This window comes from Mustela lutreola, chromosome 2, assembly GCF_030435805.1.
Source record: "Mustela lutreola isolate mMusLut2 chromosome 2, mMusLut2.pri, whole genome shotgun sequence".
NCBI classification, from domain to species: domain Eukaryota; kingdom Metazoa; phylum Chordata; class Mammalia; order Carnivora; family Mustelidae; genus Mustela; species Mustela lutreola.
Window position 1 is genome coordinate 74767625 of NC_081291.1, and position 18134 is coordinate 74785758.

The 18134-nt window shown below is 49.1% G+C and overlaps 1 protein-coding gene across 18 annotated transcripts in view; it reads left to right on the forward strand.

Moving 5' to 3' along the window:
• The window catches only part of TRAK1 (trafficking kinesin protein 1), a 119487-nt gene that overhangs the window by 57318 nt on the left and 44035 nt on the right, over nt 1-18134 (forward strand). For 16 of the 18 annotated variants that reach the window (XR_009350854.1, XR_009350855.1, XM_059162324.1 and 13 more), the window contains one exon: nt 17761-17837. Coding sequence is in view for 16 of the 18 variants with exons in the window: in XM_059162316.1 (XP_059018299.1) it covers nt 17761-17837 (77 nt within the window). In the remaining 2 variants the exon portion in view is untranslated. Of the gene's footprint in view, nt 1-1615; nt 1896-17760; nt 17838-18134 lie in introns of those variants that run through there. The other 2 variants (XM_059162319.1, XM_059162322.1) reach the window with 2 other exon arrangements.

An 18134-nucleotide genomic window follows, 5' to 3' on the forward strand; every position in this document is an offset into this window, starting at 1 on the left:
GAGATTAAATGGCATCCCCCCCACCCCCGAAGTGTGTGTCCTCCTAAACATTGTATTTAAAGCTTATGCAAAATGTGATTTTAAACCCCTTGCCACTGAATTTCTGCTAAGCCTCCTTTTCATAAAGAATACCTCTTTAATGTTGTACAACATAGTAATCATTTCCAGGTTTCCGAAATATTAACCAGACAATGCTGGGTTTTATTTTTAAATAGCATTTTCCTTGCATTCTGGTTTGCTCTTTGAGGCACTCATATGGTCTTCTATTCATTTTTGTGGAGGTAGCAATTCAACGTAGCAGACCTCTTTAGCTGCCAAAATGGGATCTTCAGCCCTGCGGATCCAAAGCCAAATGAGACCAGGCACCCGCCCCTGGGCAGGGAATTCTGCAGTGATGGCCTGGCCAGGGCTCTGCTAGCTGCCCTTGAGGTTCCCTGGGGGAGGTGAATCGGTAGACAGCGGTCTTAGGTCTCCTGCTTTTGCTTTTTGGAGCAGGGACGCCCGCCACAGTGTAGCTGGGAGGTGGCGGAGGCATGAAAATTGCAGAATGTGCTGCAGTCCTTAGCTGCCAGCGCTCGGGGCCACCTTCCGGTGGGTTTGATGGAAGAACCTGCCACTTCCACTGTCAGAGGCAGAATCAGACAGTGCCGAGGAATTGGTACTGAGACACAATTAAACCATGGATTCTTCTTCCAGGCGACATTGTAAATTATTCGGTTTTAGATGCTTTTCCCATCCCCCCTTCATCCTAGCAATTAGAATTTGTAAATCTGACTGTGAACACACAGATTTAAAATGACAGTGAAGGTTATAAAATGCGGATTTAAAAACAACAAAGGCCGTGTATTATTACTGAAGAGAGACTGAATGAAGCTTAAAACAGGTAATGGTGATTGCCATGTCTTTTTTTCCTTATGCTAGAAATCAGTGATCACTCCCTTCTCCTTTCAGCACTGTGTCAGGCTGTTGCCAAAGTCACACTGGGCTCGGGGGTACCTGGGTGGGTTGGTCAGTTAAGGCTCTGCTCTTGGCTCAGGTCATGATCTCAGGGTCCTAGGATCCAGCCCCGCAACGGGCTCCCTGCTTAGCAGGGAGTCTGCTTCTCTCTCTCCCTCTTCACCTCTCCCCTGCTCCTGCTGGCCCTCAAACAAATAAATAAAATCTTAGGGAAAAGAAAAAAAAAGGCAGGTCGGTCTCTGCTTCTGGAGCACACCCACCAAAATTCTCTCATCTGAGGGCATTAGGCAGTTACTCATCAGGGCAGCTCCTCTGCTGGAGTCCTACCTTTAGACAGGTGTACCTGCTTCAGGCTTGTTTAGTATTGCTGGGCGCAGTTGCTATGAAACTTCCAGGGAGCTACCATTCCTCATTGCTTCCCGGGGGAGTAAGAGTGGGGAGAAGGATCTGGAGGTGGAGAGCTTAACCTAAAGTCCTGCACCTGCCTGCCGGCCTCCCCTCTGAGTCGACAGCACCTGCCAGGGTTACCTGGGGCAGGCAGGGCATTCCTATTCTGGCAGGTGCTTTTGCCCTGCCCCGCCCCACACTGTCCCTCCTCCCAGCTCCTGGGAGCCACCCCCTTCCGGGTCTGTCCTGAGTGACACTGGGCTAATTCCCTGTGCACACCCTCCACTCCAGCTCAGCCAGGGAATGTCCTCTACCCCGTCCAGGGCCCAGCATGTGCCCCAGGGGTCCGGGCTCCAGTGGCTCCTCTGGGTAGACGGCTGGGTGCTACCCCAAGAACCACCTGTTAGGGCAATGTTTGGGCTTTGGGGTGACTTCAGCAATGTCCCTGAGAGATGTGGGAAGGGAAGAAGAGTACTTTGAGTATGACTACCAGGATGAAGAGAGGAAAACCTCCCGTGAACAGCATGAAAGCCTGGACCTCTTGGAAGAGGGTAAATTCTACACTTTGTTCCAATCTGATCCTTTCCCTGTTAGTGTCTCACTGGCTGTTTCACTCATCTCACAGCACTCTTCTGTTTTCCTATTGGCGTGTAACTTCCAGTATACAGATCTTACATGGTGAGTGGCTTGTAACGATCTCCGTGTAAAACCACACGCAGCACGTCCAGCACCTGAGGAGGCCCCTTGTACCCCAGGAGGGAGGCTGCTGTCCTGGCTTCTGTCATCTTTGATCTGTTTGCTCTTTTGTTCTTGATCTATGTAGATGGAATCAGTATTGGGCATTAGTTTGTCAGGCTTCTGTTGCTTAACCAATTCATACATGTTATTGCAAGTATCAGTAGTTGTCTGGTTGGTTGTTTTTCCCTTAGTGGCATCCCAGTACTCTTTTTTAAGAGGTTTAGTCGTTTTCTTGTAGCTGATTGGGTTTTGGTAAATTAATGGGCAAGAGACCGAGTCATTATTAAATAAAGTATGTTTTTGTGCCGGCGTTATTTTTACTTATTACTTTTTACATTTAAATTCAGTTAATTAAGGTATAGGGTATTATTAGTTTCAGGGGTAGAATTCAGTGATTCATCAGTTACATACAGCACCCAGTGCTCCTTCCATCAAGTGCCCTCCGTAATGCCCGTCGCCCAGTTATCCCATCCCCCCGCCAATAGGGACTTAAAAAACCCCCCACAACTTAGGATTCCTTCTTTCTTTTTTTCTCTTTCTTTCTTTCAAAGAATTATTTATTTGAGAGAGAGTGTGAGTGGTGGGGGGGAGGAGCTGGGTAGTTAGGGGTGGAAAGACTCTCAAGTGGACTCCCTGCTGAGTGGGGGCCATTACCCTGAGACAATAAACTGAGCTGAAATCAAGAGTCTGTCCTTAACCAACTGAGCCACCCAGGTGCCCCAGAGTGGTTAAAGTCTCCATGCCCAGCGTGGAGCTCACCGTGGAGTCTGAACTTAACACCTGAGGTCAAGGCCTGAGCTGAGATCAAGAGTCGGATGCTTTAACTCGCTGAGCCACCCACGTGCCCCTAAGGATTATTCCAAATAGAAAAGTACAAGGGCTGATGTTGAAGTCGCCTTGGGAACCCACCTTTAGGCTTTATCAGAGGGATGCTGCTTTTGGACAAGCAGGAGAGTGTTAAATTAAGGATAGGCCCGAAGGCTTGGTGCGAGTTTCCTAGTTGGCCTTCTTTGACTTTCGCCTACAACCCAGAGAGATCCCAGAGAAAGGGATTTTTATGGTGCACCTGGATGTTTCAGTGGTGACTGCATGTCTGTTCCTTAGGTCTTGAGTAAAATCAGTGTGAATACCTTTTCAAAATAATGCTCTGTGATGATCTCTTTTCATGTCTCAACAAAACCTTTCTTTAGAAATTATTTATAATCAGCCATATAGCAAAAGTTTCTCTTTTGAGGTTTCTGTCCTGAAGATACTAACATTTCTCCTGCTGGACAGTTAAAAGCATTACTTTGGAGAAAGGGAAAGGGGACAGCCAGGAGAGAGCCAGGGGACTCTGTGCTAAGGCTAGGTGTCCTGCCTGGCCCTTTCACAGAGGAGATAGTGGAGGTGGATGGAGAAGTGTCTGGCCGATGGGGACTGCACATGAGTCAGGTTCCTGAAATACTCAGGAGAAAGACATCCGTGTGTTCTTGTAGCTTTACCTGGATCAGCTGCTGTCCCTTACAGCTGTGGGACTGTAGCCTGCAGTCCCTGTGCCCATATCACCTGGGACCTGGTTAGAAATGCACATTCTTGGGACGCCTGGGTGGCTCAGTCGGTTGGGCCGCTGCCTTCGGCTCGGGTCATGATTCCAGGGTCCTGGGATCGAGTCCTGCATTGGGCTCCTTGCTCGGCGGGGAGCCTGCTTCTCTCGTCGCTGCCTCTGCCTGCCTCTCTGCCTGCTTGTGTATACTCTCTCTCTCTGTCTCTGGCAAATGAATGAAAAAAATCTTAAAAAAAAAAAAAAAAAAAAGAAATGCACATTCTTGGGCCCCAGACCCACAGAGTCACAACCCACTTTTTAACAAGATCTTCCAAGGCTTCCCATGTGGATTAAAGTGTGGGATGAGCGGTCGCTGTAAGGCAGAGCAGGATGATTTTAGAAACCACTCATTGAACCATACGATTCTAAATTAAAGACTATATCAGGTTCTGGAGCAGTGTCTTATAGCCTAGGCAAGAGAAGAAAAAATGTTGTATTGAAAATGTTTCCTATATCTGTATTTTTTTTTTTTTTTTTTTTTTTTTAAATTTATTTATTTATTTGACAGAGAGAGAGAGATCACAAGCAGACAGAGAGGCAGGCAGAGAGAGAGGAGGAAGCAGGCTCCCCGCTGAGCAGAGAGCCCGATGTGGGGCTCGATCCCAGGACCCTGGGATCATGACCCGAGCCGAAGGCAGAGGCTTAACCCACTGAGCCACCCAGGCGCCCCCTATATCTGTATTTTTAACCTTAAGGCAAAAACTTTGAGCTGATGATGGTGATGAGACCCAGTGTTTGTCTTGTATTTACTGCTTGGGCCGGGCACCTTTCTAAGTACTTTCTATGGGTCTGTCCATTTCATCCTTAAAACAACCATATGTGGTGAAGCGCTGTTACCATTTCCATTTCACCAGTTTATAAGAGGAAACTTATTTGACCTTGTCCAGAGTCGTGGAGCTAGTAAGTGATTTCAACCTATGTAGAATGGCTCAGGGGCCCTCTAATCTTAAACCATTGTGCTAGCAGCTGTCAAAGTGGGTTCCCGCCCAGTAGCATCAGCATCACCCAGGATTGTGTTAGAAATGCACATTCTCGGGCCCTGTCCCCGAATGTGGGGACTTGCTGAGCCAGACACCCTGGGGTGGGGCCCGGCAGACTGGATTTTAACATGCCCTCTGGCTGATTCCGAAGTACATTGCCCTGTGCTGGGCCACGTTTCATAGATAACCATGGGTGTTGGTTCGCAACCCTTTCCAGAGCTTCCTGGGTGTAATCTGAAACCCGCCCCCATTCCCCCGTGGGTAGCTAGAGATGAAGGAGGAGGCAGGCCACTCCAGATTGGTAGGTGGCAGGTTTTACAAGCAAAGAGAACTTCCGTAGGAGGCTTGCCTTGGGCAGCTGGAAGACAGTGGGTCCCCACACCTGCCTGCCAAACCTTAGTTTATAGAGAAGCTTTAACAGGGTTTAGTCACGTATACTGTGCAGGTGTTCTTAACACTACTTTACCATCTCAAGTCTTTAACCTTGAAATGGCCTCTGGGAGCAGGAAAGGCCAGCAGAACCCACATTCCAAGGATAGGGAGGGGACAGGGAGCCTCTGAGTGCCCAGGTCCGGCTCACAGATTACCTGAAGGTGGTCACATCTTTTTTTGGCATCCCCCAACACAGGTCCCCTACTTGAAGATCACATTCAAGGGGGGGGGCACTGCTCTATATTTGCCATCTCATAGACTTAATTTTCCTCTCATAGACTTAAATTCTCTTTTGTTCCTTCCCATTCCATTGCCTTCCTTTCTCCAATAAAATGCTCAAGAGTCCTGGAGGGGTGAAGTGTTCACAATAATTTCAAGACAGTGAGCTCCAAAGAAAGACAATTTATTGCCAGTGTGCTTCCTTTTCTTTGTAAAATGAAATTCATGAGACTGGCTCCCGGCTGCAGGAAGTCTGGGGCATGGATCAGAAGACGGCGGTTTGGTTTGACAGGTTTGGTTTCTGGAGCCAGTCCCGTGTCCTGGAGCAAGCCACTTGCTGGACAGGCTCTTGCTTTTCTCCAGCGCTGTCGTACTGCCTGTGTCTTGAAAGCAAAACAAGATGGAAAGCACATCCTGTATGTGGAAGAGAAGTGCTCTTGGGTAATGAAATTATGTGCAGGATGTGGACTGGACTGTTCCCTGGATTCTGAGCTGGTTTAGGTGGTTTTCTTCCCTGTAAACTGACCTAAAAGAAGTGCTGGATTGCTCTGATAGCTGTGGGTCTGGGACACATTTATTCTCTTCGGTCACCTCGCGGGGGTGATAGGCACCTTCCAATGTCCCCCTTTAACCTTCAAAACAGCCTTTGAAATAAATGCTCCTCCCATTTGCTGTCCGCACAACAGAGGCTGAGCTGGGTTGTCCCTGACCTGGGTTGTCCCGGATCTGGGTTTCCCCACCGTCATCCTGCCTGGGGTCTGCCTTCCACCACACCCAGGCGTAAAGCTAATGGAGTTGAAGGCCCTTCCTGGCCTCTCCTCATGTAATGGTTCTAACTCATGGGGAGGGTGCTCCCAAGAGAAGCAGCTTGTTCACACCAGACAGCTGTGAGGGGGGGCTTGGTGCTCGCCGTCCTCCTGGGAGATGTCTGGGTTCTGTGTCTTCCGGCCACTGAGGACTTGAACAGTGCAGAGACGGCATTGACCCGAAGCAGGTTTGGGCTTCGTGGCATTCTTGAAGGAGGCCTCTGCTTGTTTGCCGCAGTCTCCTCTGCTCGGGCTGAGAATGGGCAGGGATCAGGGTGGGGGCAGGCCTCAGTGCTGCTGGAGTGAAGTTCTAGGTTGTGCCCCGCTCTCCGCGCCGAGCGGGGTGCTGGCACTGGCACCAGGAAAACACTGGTGAAGAGTGAAATTTTGTGGTCATTTCCTTGTGGTTTGCTGTATGGCAGATTCCTACCACTTTCTCAAGGGAGTGCCTAAGGAATCCTGATTTCGTAACTTTTTTTCTCATCTGGACATTCCTTGGGGCTGTTACCCAACTGCAAAGTTTCTCACCCCGTCCCTGGCAGGTGGCAGGATCGGAAAAGAGCATATGGAATTCTCTGGGGTTTACCTGGTGCCCTCATAGCAGGTTTTGGTTTTCTGAGCCCACGGGCTACAGAGGAGCCTTAGTCCTGGTGCCTGCTGGACCAGGGCTGGGTTCTGTGTCTCCCGGCCACTGAGGACTTGAAGAGCACAGAAACAGCATTGACCCAAAGCAGGTTTGGGCTGCGTGTCATTCTTGAAGGAGGCCTCTGCTTGTTTGCCGCAGTCCCCTCTGCTCGGGCTGAGAGTGGGCAGGGGTCAGGGGCAGGGCTCAGTGCTGCTGGAGTGACGTTCTAGGAGTGCTGGGCTTCTGGTGAAGTGCTGCTGGAGTGAAGTCCAGCAGGGCTGGACCCTGCTGATGGCCAGGACGGAAGTGGCCCCATCCGTGCTTTGCACAAATGGCAGTTTTCAGGTGACGAGCACTAACCAGATACGGTCATCTGGAAAAGCAGAGTCGGAGAAAACACCAGTTGACAGTAGGAACGTAGCAAGGGTTTGATGGAGAGCCTCCGGCCAGGGGACTCTGTGCATGGTGGCACCCTGCTGGGCTGTGCCAATTCTCCAGCTGGTTCAAAGGTGCAGGCTGAGAGGCAGCACCAACGGCACATTCCTCCAGTTTGAGAGGGAAATTGCCGGCTGCGTGGAGGGTGCTGGATGGGAGGTGTTTGTGACGTCTGCCCCAGAGCAGGCGCCATCAGGGTCCCGCCCTGGTGTCTGTGTTGACACAGGATGGCCGGCAGCATGTGAGCAAGCCATGTAGGACTCTCTGCTGTAGGTCACACAGGAGGAAAGAGCTGACCCAGCTTATCAGTACTGGTTCAGCACTGTTTGCTCTTGGTGTTCATGACCTTGGCCTCCAGCCTAGGGTTTGGTTAGTGGTATCCATGGCCACCCATGCAGGCCTCCAGCGATGTCCTTTGCTTGGGGTGGTCCTCTGACTGGGGTCCAGGGACCAGCATTAATCCAGGGCAGGTCGAGGGCAAGGCTCGTCTAGGGCCTGTGTTCTTTTGGGGTCCCTTTGCTGCTCTGCCCACTTCTGGCCCCTGTCCCCAACCCCTTGTCATCCTCAGTCTTCTTGTATCTGAGCTTCCAGCAGCGCCTCTCCTGGCACTTCCTGCTGGGTCCTCTCTGTCATGCTCGTTTATGCAAGTTCCTTACCTGCTTGAGGTTCATGCATTTTCTCAGCAGATCGTGGTTAAACTCTCCATTGTGTCGCGGCAATCAGGCCCTCCCATGATAGCTCTGTGAGGGAGGGGGGGGGGCGTTTCTCCATCTCTAAAGGGTGGACAGCAGTAATACTTCTGTCCTGGGATGAATGTAAACACTGAAGGAAGAAATAGCTGTCCAGCTCCTGGCACTTCCTGCTGGGTCCTCTCTGTCATGCTCGTTTATGCAAGTTCCTTACCTGCTTGAGGTTCATGCATTTTCTCAGCAGATCGTGGTTAAACTCTCCATTGTGTCGCGGCAATCAGGCCCTCCCATGATAGCTCTGTGAGGGAGGGGGGGGGCGTTTCTCCATCTCTAAAGGGTGGACAGCAGTAATACTTCTGTCCTGGGATGAATGTAAACACTGAAGGAAGAAATAGCTGTCCAGCACTTGGCAGAGTGCCAGGACGTGGTGAGCCGTCGTGGAAGGACACCAGAGACCAACTGAGTGTTCCAGCCTAGGGTCGGGTGGATGTTTATGGCATCCAGGAGTTCGTGCTTATGTCAGTGGACAAACCACTTGGCTTCCCTCCCTGCCTGGTGTGTTAAATAGGGATCATTTGTACGTTGTGGAGCTGTGCTGGGTTTTAAGTGAAATAGTCCAGTCTGTTGTGAGATGCCCAGGGTAGCAGGTGACATGTTGTAGATACTCAGTAGGTGTTTTATTTCTCCTTCCCCGCATCTTCAGGAGTTTGCCGCCGTGCTCTGCTCTCAGCCCACCTTGGAAGGGAAAGTGACTCGGTAAAACAGTCACACTGGCATTGTAGTGAGTGGTGGTGATGAGCAGTGAAATGTAACCAGACTGTATTGTCTGGTTTGAGCTCTTGGCAGTGCTGCCCCTGCCCCACCCACAGTGCACACGCAGTCACTGGGGGTGACTGGACAGACTGCTGTTGTAGCAGGCCAGCCTCTGCCACCACACCGTCCCGGAGCCCAGCTCCTGGGGCTGTGGTGACAAACCAGCACTTTACACCAAGAGGAGCGGTGGCCTTGGTCAACCCATTTGCTTCTGGCCTGAAACCACGGCTTCTTATTAGTTGATGCCTTTCCTTTGAATGCTGCTTCTTTCTTAGCAGCTTCCTTCCTCATCCCTTTGTGTCCCATTGGACTTGAGACTGCCATTTTCCAAGTGGCTTCTTTCCCCCACCCCCAGCCCCAGGGACGTGGGAGAGAAGGGGAGGTGATACTCTGGGACCTTTGCTTATCTTGGGGTGACCAGATATACCCTGAGGCTTTAATGTTTTCATCCCTCCCTGTCGTACTGGTTAGACATGAGCCAAAAATCTTCCTTTTTTTGAGTATCAGTTATGTGTTGGTCCCCAAAGAAGGCTCCATTGCCTTCCTATGATGTTTATAGCCCAGGTGGGAGGGGACGTGGGCCATTTGTAAGAATTACATTCATTGGGGCACTGGGTGGCTGAGTCATTAAGTGTGTGCCTTCGGCTCGGGTCAGGATCCCAGGGTCCTGGAATGGAGCCCTTCCCCTATTTTGGAGCCCCAAGTCAGGATTCCTGCTTAGCGGGAGCCTGCTTCTCCCTTTCTCTCTGCCTGCTACTCCCCCTGTTGTGCTCTCTCTATGAAATTAAAAAAAAAAAAAAAAAAAAAAAAAAAAATATATATATATATATATATATATATATATATAAAGAATTGCATTCTTGGGGCGCCTGGGTGGCTCAGTGGGTTAAAGCCTCTGCCTTTGGCTCAGGTTATGATCCCAGGGTCTTGGGATCGAGCCCCGCATCCAGGCTCTCTGCTCAGCAGGGAGCCTGCTTCCTCCTTTCTCTCTCTCTGTCTGCCTCTCTGCCTACTCTCTCTCTGTATCAAATAAATAAAATCTTAAAAAAAAAAAAAAGAATTATGTTCTTTATGGCCTAGGCTGTGGCTGTTTTTGGTGGGTCATCACCCTATTCCTATACCCACTTCAAGGGCTACATCAAAATACTTATTTTGTGTGTTTGTTTAAGCCAAATAATGTGTGTCTTATGGGTCTGTAGTTAATCCACTTGGGCTGTTGGGCCAAGTCTGAATGAATTTGAAGATAGGGGAAGGACAACAGCTGTGCCAGGGACAAGGCTGTAACTTGGGAGGAGAGTGGACGCCGGGAAAGGGCGTCCAGAGTCCCTCTTTTCCATAACTGGACCGAGGTGGCACTTGGTTTCCTTACAGATCTACCACCTGAGTACATTTTCATGACAAGTATCCAAGTGAAAGTCATAGATCGTCTCTGTGGGGGTGGATGAGTACATTTGTGTGCTTTTGATCACGGCGGGTTTGGACTGGGGGACTACTGCTGTGTGGTCTGGGGAAGGCTAGGTCAGGGTTCGAGGCTGTGAAAGAAGGCTTTTACACTACCACGTAACGAGGCAGTGGTTGGAGCAGAGTCTTCCTATTTCCTGTATATGTGGTTGCCTATTTGGTAACTTAAAATATTGAGGTATAGCTTACATACCATAAAACTCAGCTACTTTAAATGGACAGTAATGCTTTTGAGGAAATTCTCAGAGGGATACAGCCATCACCCTAGTCCAGCTGTAGAACATGTGTATGCCCTCCCCGTGTGAGCTCCCTCATGCCCTTTCCTGGCTAGTCCCATTCCCACTCCCAGCCGCAGCCCCCACTAAGCTGCTTTCTGTCCCATTTGCCTGTACTGGATACCTCATAGGAAGGCATCCTAAAGGTATGGTCTTTTGTGTCGGGCTGCTTCTGAGCGCAGGCTGTCGAGGTCCCTCCACTTGCTGTGTATACCAAGCCTCCATTCCTTTTTACAGCTGTGTAACTTGCCAGGGGGCAGATGTACCACTTTCTGTTTATATGTTCACGGGGAGAGTGTCATTTGGGCTGTTTCCACTCTCTGGCTCTCATGAGTAATGCTGCTGTAAACATTTGTGTGCAAGTTTTGTGTAGACATAGGTTTTTCTTTCTCTTGTGCAGAGGCCTGAGGGACTTGTCAAGTCTGTGACCTTAGGCCATTCATCTGACTTCTCAGAGCCCGAGTTTCTCTGCCATAAAGTATGGGAACACAGGTGTCTAACCCACCAGCACTGTGTGTGGCCAAGGCACACAGGGGCTGCTGCCATTTAAAGATGTCCTCCTGCCTTTGGGGCACTTGACTGGCTCTGGAGATTAAGCCTCTGCCTTCGGCTCAGGTCATGATCCCAGGGTCCCTGCATCGAGCCCCACATCAGGCTCCCTGCTCAGCAGGGACCCTGCTCCCCCCCTCCATTCATGTTCTTTCTCACTTGCTCTGCTTGCTCTCTCCCAAATAAACTAAATAAAAAAAGAAAAAAAAAAAAGATGTCCCCCTCATCAAGGTGCTTTGCCAGATTGGCCTAGTCTGGGAGTCTGCTTGCTGTCTTCCAAGGGAAGGCTGACTGGGAAAGCCGCAGTCTTTACACGGGCGGACTGTTGTCCTGCTGGGCCTCGGGGAGGAGCAGGAAGGTCCCTGCAGAAGGAAGGAGGCACATGTAGCACCAAGCCAATCCAAATTCAAAAGCATCTAGACAAAGCTCTAAATAAAGGACATTTGTTTTGTAATGCCTGGAAACTTAGCCCCAGTGCTGACTCACAGAATTTCACAGGGGTGAGGGGCTATTTTTTAGCCTGTGGCTTTCAGGTTCTGAACCTTCCACTCCTTGCCTTGCCTGGGGGCAGGACAGACAGTAAGTACTTACTAGATTTACTTCCTGGAGGATGGGGGCCAACTGTAGGGATGCTATTTCAACTGGCACCTGCTGTTACTGGTCAGAGTGAGAGAAGGATAATCCACTGATTTGTGGACTCTTCCCTGATACCTAACTGCCGGCTTCCATCTCAACTGGGCATATTGAAAGCTTTATTCAATATGTTTAGGGTTTTTATAAATATTACAGAAAATAAAATTCACTTTTTAAAAAAATTCTTACGAGGAGAATTTATCAGGGAGGAGACTTGGAAGCAGTTTCTAAGGTTGAAAAGCAATGTTCTAATTAATTAAAGGATCTGTGAATAAGCTAGAACACGTAGCCAAACAACCCCAAATGCAAATATTATGGGCAGTCATGAATATCTTTTCTCCATTCATGGATATTGGTGACTTGGTCTTTGTGTTATAAGGGAGCGACGTCTCCTGAGGTCTTGGTGCTTGCGCACACACACACATGCTCTCTCTCTCTCTCTCTCACACACACACACACACACACACACACACACATAATTTAATCATATATATGTGCACTTTTGTCTGTATACACATATATATTTGTACATGTGCAAAACATTCATTTATTTGCTTCAAAGATGTGTAAAACTGACAGGAGAAATGTTACCAAAATTCGGTTAGGAAGTGATGAGAGCTACTCTTTTCACACAACTTGAGGAAACTCTCCACCATGATGCAGTACCTAAGTGAGCAGTGAGGACTGCCAACCAGAGTTTCTTGGAGAAACCTGATAAGGCCAAATCTGTCAAGGGGGCCTTGTTGAGTCCGTTAATGTGATGAGAAGGCATGGGTTCATCGGGAGAGAGGGTCGTATGCTGGAACCTTCTTGCCCTCCACTCCATTGGTCAGGCTTGCAATTCTGTGTCTGACCTCCTGCTCTGGCCACTTCATGGCCTGCCCCACCCCTGCCCACTTCTCCCACTGCTGCCCTGGGGCTCCTTCCCAGGTGCGTGTCTCATTTGACCCTGAAGTCCCACCCTATCCCCCACCCCTGCTGATCCTGGCCCCTTGTTTTCTTCCCTGCGGGGGTTTCTCTTGGGCCTCAGGTGGTCACCCTGAGCTTCCCACTGACAGCATCTCCTCATTAGACAGGCACTCGTCTCTCTTCAGGGCCTACTCTCTGTAGATATTGGAAATTTCTTGGCTGGCATCTCAGGTCTATGAACGGGAACTGTAAACCGGCTGCCAGCATTTATTCTCAAAAATGTCTGGGGCATGGCTTAATTTGCATAAAGTTTGCATTGCTGATTTTCAGCCAGAACTGCCCGCCCCACCTCCCTAGGAGCTGCACCCTCCTCCCTCCCTCAGTTAGCTGACAGCCTAGTACAGGCCTTGCTGTCTCCGCTTGGCCTGCTGAGGGCCACTCATTCCAGTCTGGCTTACTGATTTCACCTGCCCACCCAAGGATAGGCACTGGGTTCTTCTCTCATTGCAGACCATGATTTAGCTCTTGGGAAGGCATTCCTTGCTGCTGTGGGCCTCCTGCTACAGGCGGTTGCGTGGCTCTCTGCCTGGCACGTTATTCCCGTAGTGACTTCAGCCGCTGCCCCCCTTGCCAGTGACTGCATTAGGGCTGCCCCATCGTGCTTCTGACCTTCTGTCACATGCACCTGTCTTTGTGGGGGACAGTATGCCTAAGAAGTGGAGTGCCCGTGTCCCCTCTATTCCAGTGAGAAGCCCAAATCCTGTCTTTCTGATTTACCTCCCATCCCATCCTGTCTCTTAACTCTCTGAGCAAGAGAGACCACTTCTCTCCATTTAACAGCCATTTAAGATTGCCTTGGATTAATCAACAGCCTTGACTACTCCCGCCCCCCCACATCTCTGTACTGTAGCCAGAATTTTTTCTGAAATACAGCTCTTAGGTGGACACTTTTTCTTTGAGAACGGCTTCTGCTGTCCCATCATGGAAGCCCAGGCTCCTTAAACGGACTTGCTGGACCTCACACACCCTGGGCCCCAGCCCAGCGTTAATGTGGGCGGCCCGTTTTCTCTGTGCCTCAGAAGGGGCAGGTCTCCCATCCTGGTGAACACAGAGTCTGCTGCCTGTTTGAGACATGTTAGTTTGATACTGCAGGAGGGGTGCTGTGTGTGTGGTGTATCAGCTTTGCTACTGTGGGCATGTTAAACTTCTCTTCCTAGGACTTAGACCCTAGTTTGTTCATGTTACTATGGAGGTTTATGGCTGTGCTTTTACTTTAGTGTTTGTTTGTTTTTTCAACATTCTTTGAGTGGAAGTGGATTGATGTGCTCTCTCTCCTTTGGTCAGAATTGGAGCCTCTCTTTGGAATGTTGTTCCCATGGAGAGAGAAACAGGACCATGGTCTCTTGTAGATTGAATATCTAGAAAGTCTGTGCTTGGAAGGTGCAGCCTATACTTGTCTTACTGTTTAAAGGCATTGTTGGTTCTTTGCCCACTTCAGTGTTCTCACCCCAGCCCCCTCATTTCTTGGAAGAGGAACGCAAGAAATTACAGGGCTTTGTCCAGGGCCTCATGACCTTGGTAGAGTCTCCTGTGGAAACCTAAGCATCAGAGCCCTGGCGCCGGGGATCTCTGCCCTACACCAGAGATGCTTCTTGCTCTGTTTCTGGGTCCTGAATATTGTTGATGTGTGCTGGCCTCAGCCTCGCCCTTGTGTCCTCTATGGCTCCAGCTCAGGACGCAAGCCAGACTGGCCGACGTGCAGTCCTGCTGTGCAGCCATGACCTTGGTCGGGTCCTTCACATCTCAGTTTTCTCATCTGTGGAATGGTCACCGTGACAGCACCCACCCTGCAGGCTTCGGTGAGGATTAAGGAAAAAGCACATTAAATACCCCGGACTTAGCAGAAACTGCGTGAATGTTAACTGCTGCCCCTGCTGGGCATCTCTTCTAAGACTGACATCACCATTTGGTAGCTTTATGACATCAGAGGATTGACTTAACCTCTCTGGGCCTCAGTTTCCTATTTTATTTTTTATTTTTTAAAATATTTTATTTATTTATTTGACAGACAGAGATCACAAGCAGGCAGAGAGGCAGGCAGAGAGTGAGGAGGAAGCAGGCTCCCCGCTGAGCAGAGAGCCCGATGGGGGCCTTGATCCCAGGACCCTGAGATCATGACCTGAGCTGAAGGCAGAGGCTTAACCCACTGAGCCACCCAGGCGCCCCTAAATGTCAATATTTTTATGACTCTTCTAATTTTTTCCTGTGTTTTTATTATAAATCAGTACATCTTCTCTTCATTAGGATTATATATATAATATTATATATACAATATATATGTATATATTTATTTATTTAACAGGGAGAGACACAGCAAGAGAGGGAACACAAGCAGGGGCACTGGGAGAGGGAGAAGCAGGCTTCCCGCTGAGCAAGGAGCCTGATGCGAGGCTCCATCCCAGGACCCTGGGATCATGACCTGAATGAAGGCAGAGGCTTAACCCACTGAACCCCTCAGGCACCCCAGATTACATGTATTTTTCAAAGCATTACTGGAATAACAATACACATCCTTTAATAGCTCAGAGTCCGTAGTGGTTTTTCATTTATGCCTCTGACTTCCGAAGCTGGGCTCTCTCAAAGGCCTGGGGACTTTTGGAAGGTCTCTCCCTCACTCTGTAGCCCTAACTGAAAGTGAAAGTTCACACCTGCCCTCCTGTCCCTGGTGTGTGGCAACAATATGTATGGTTCATGCTAGGAAAAAACCCACTGGTCCAAGTGTATACATACTATTAGGTCAATGGTTAAAGCACATTAAAGCTTTTTGAAAATTAGCTTTAGAAAAGGAAACACGAGGGATCTTTGTGGTGGTGGATACACAACCAACAGGGTAATAGGATTGTTGAGAGTTTACGAGTCCCATGTGGGGGCATGCTTGCACACTCAGACAAGTAAGAATTAAGCTGGGGAAATCCGAGTGAGCTTCGTGGATTGTATCAGTGTCAGTGCCCTGATTGTGATATTTCACAGAACGTTACCATCTGCGAGAAACTGGGTAAAGGGTGTTAGGGACCTCTCTATTATTTCATACATCTATCTGCATGTGATTATCTACACATGATTAACTCAAAAAATTCGCCTAAAAATAGAAGTGTAATTTCTGATTAATACAATCCCAGAGGGAAAAAGCAGCTTGGAATCCTGCTGTCTCCTGTTTGGGTTGACATGGAGACCAATTCAAGTCTAGCCTGGTTTTCTTTTTCTCCACATTAGCAGAGTACTTTGTCCTCTAAGTTAAGGGCTGGGGTAGGCAGTAAGCAGGGCCCCCTGGTCAGGCCCCCTGGTCACAACACCCGGTTCTCACAGAGGCGTTTTGTTACTGCTGGGGTCTGTTTCTTGTTAATGAGCTGGGTGTGCCCATGCTTGTCCGTGGGGCCAACAGGTTTGGGGGGCCTCCTGCGTCTTTTCCTGCAATGCTGCCACAGAGCACAGTTGTAACCCCCACCCCGCTCCGGTGAAAACAAACTCCTGTGGGGGCACAGGAATCTTCTCTTAAGGATTTCTCCTGCCCTGAGCTGATGAACAATTTAGAGCAGTTTGAGCTGTCCTCCACCTCCATCAAGTTAAATTCTGGTTTAAACCAACCCTTACATGAAGCTCTCTGGTTTTTGCTAGCAGGGCAGCCCCCACTGGAGGCCAGGGAAGGAAAGCGCCCGAGGCAGCGTACTTCCTTCCAGTCCCACAGAAGTGTCTGGTGGAGGAGAGAGCTGGAAGGGGGTTTCAGATTTGGAACCAGATTTCAGATCTCCTTAAGCTAGAAAATCATTCCAACGGATCTGCTTTCTCTGAGCTCATTCACTAGGGTGATCTTTACTTGCATTTAATAAAATATTTAGAGACCTATCGCATTCCTCTTGCAGCTTGCCATTAGCAATGCTACGGAGGTTGGCTTAGTAACCCACTTGATTCCCACCTGCCTTGCCTGGGCCGTTACTGGACGTGGGTCATTGTGAAAGCTGAACCAAGTCTTTGGCTCTGAAGGAATTATTTTGTAGAGTCTTAGTTATAAGGAGTTACCGGGACTCTATTAATGGCAGAAGTGGCAAGTTTCAAATAATTTTTCACTTGGGTCATACAAGGACTTACGTTCATTCCTTCCTCCACAGAATAAAACCTGTGACACCCTTCTTGGTATTTGCGGAATTGCAAATCGATTCCTTGCAATGGATTTAAAATAAAACCGCCCTGCGATTTTTCCGCAGACTGAAGTATTCTTTTGTGGCACGACCTTTTACTCCAACAGAAGGAGAACAAAGACCCACGCGCTCTCAGGTGGCCTGCGTAGCCTCTCATGACCACAGCCAATTAGATACGTGGTGAAATACCAGTCTGCGAGCTGTGTATTGGTCCGTGGTGGGAATGGTATTAGCCTTTTTGGTGTGGATTAAAAAGAATCGGTGACCCTAGTTTTCATGGTAGGGAAACTGGTTGCCTTGCCTTAGAATTTAGGCTATTTGGAGAGGAGAGGGGAGGGACTGCACCATTATGAAATGATCAGGTAAGATGGCTATTTATTTCCCAAGATTTTATTATTTATTTATTTATTCGGCAGGCAGAGATCACAAGTAGGCAGAGAGGCAGGCAGGGGGAGGGGGAAGCAGGCTTCCCGCTGAGCAGAGAGACCCATGCGGGGCTCGATCCCAGGACCCTGGGATCCTGACCTGAACTGAAGGCAGAGGCTTAACCCACTGAGCCACCCAGGCGCCCCCTAAGATTGTTATTTAATAATTATACCAATAGCCCATTTCTGAAGGATCCTACTCCGTCCATGCGTTTGGGTACTCTGTGGTTGGTGAACTCTAGACCCTTGGTATGCTTTCTGATCCCTCACACACTGGTGGCTGTGCTGCTGACCCGTTTCAGTTTGCTGCGTTTACATGAAGCCAGACCCCTTTCTAATCCAACGTCTTGTCCCCCGTGCCACCCCTATATGTGTGCACGAGCGTGGCACACACAGACACATATGCACAGTCAGAACCTTGCAGGATTGGAAGTTACCCCATCCTCTGAGCGCGCCCCCCCCCCCCCCGCCCCCCGAGGCTCTTCTCTGGAACTGGGAAATAAAATCTGGTGGTGCCAAGTGCAGCGTGGGTCGAACCTGGCCAAACCAGCGACCCTTTGTGCCCGACTTAAAGGTCGCTTTAGTAGATGGGTTATTTGTTTGGCTGGCTTGTGACATCGTAACTCATTGCCACTTTTATTTCTTGCAGTTTTATGTGCTGAAAGAGTTGGCCAGATGACTAAGACATATAATGACATAGATGCTGTCACTCGGCTTCTTGAGGAGGTAAGTGCTTCTGGCGATGCCAAGGGCTGCGTATGATTGACTGATTATAACTTACATTGATTAAAGCATACATGGTTGTTGGTCTCAGTGAAGAGTCCTCTTGGGGCCCTCTTGGGGTACAAAGCAGTGCCTTTGCTTTTTGAACTGATAGCTCCGCAGGTCTTTATAGCTGTAACTTTGTACAAGATATGTTAGGTTTTTAAAAGGAATGTATAAATGACACAAAATAGGAATGTTTGCTAGAAGACCCAATTTAAGACTCTTAAAACCCCTGAAAGTATTTTGTAATGCTATACT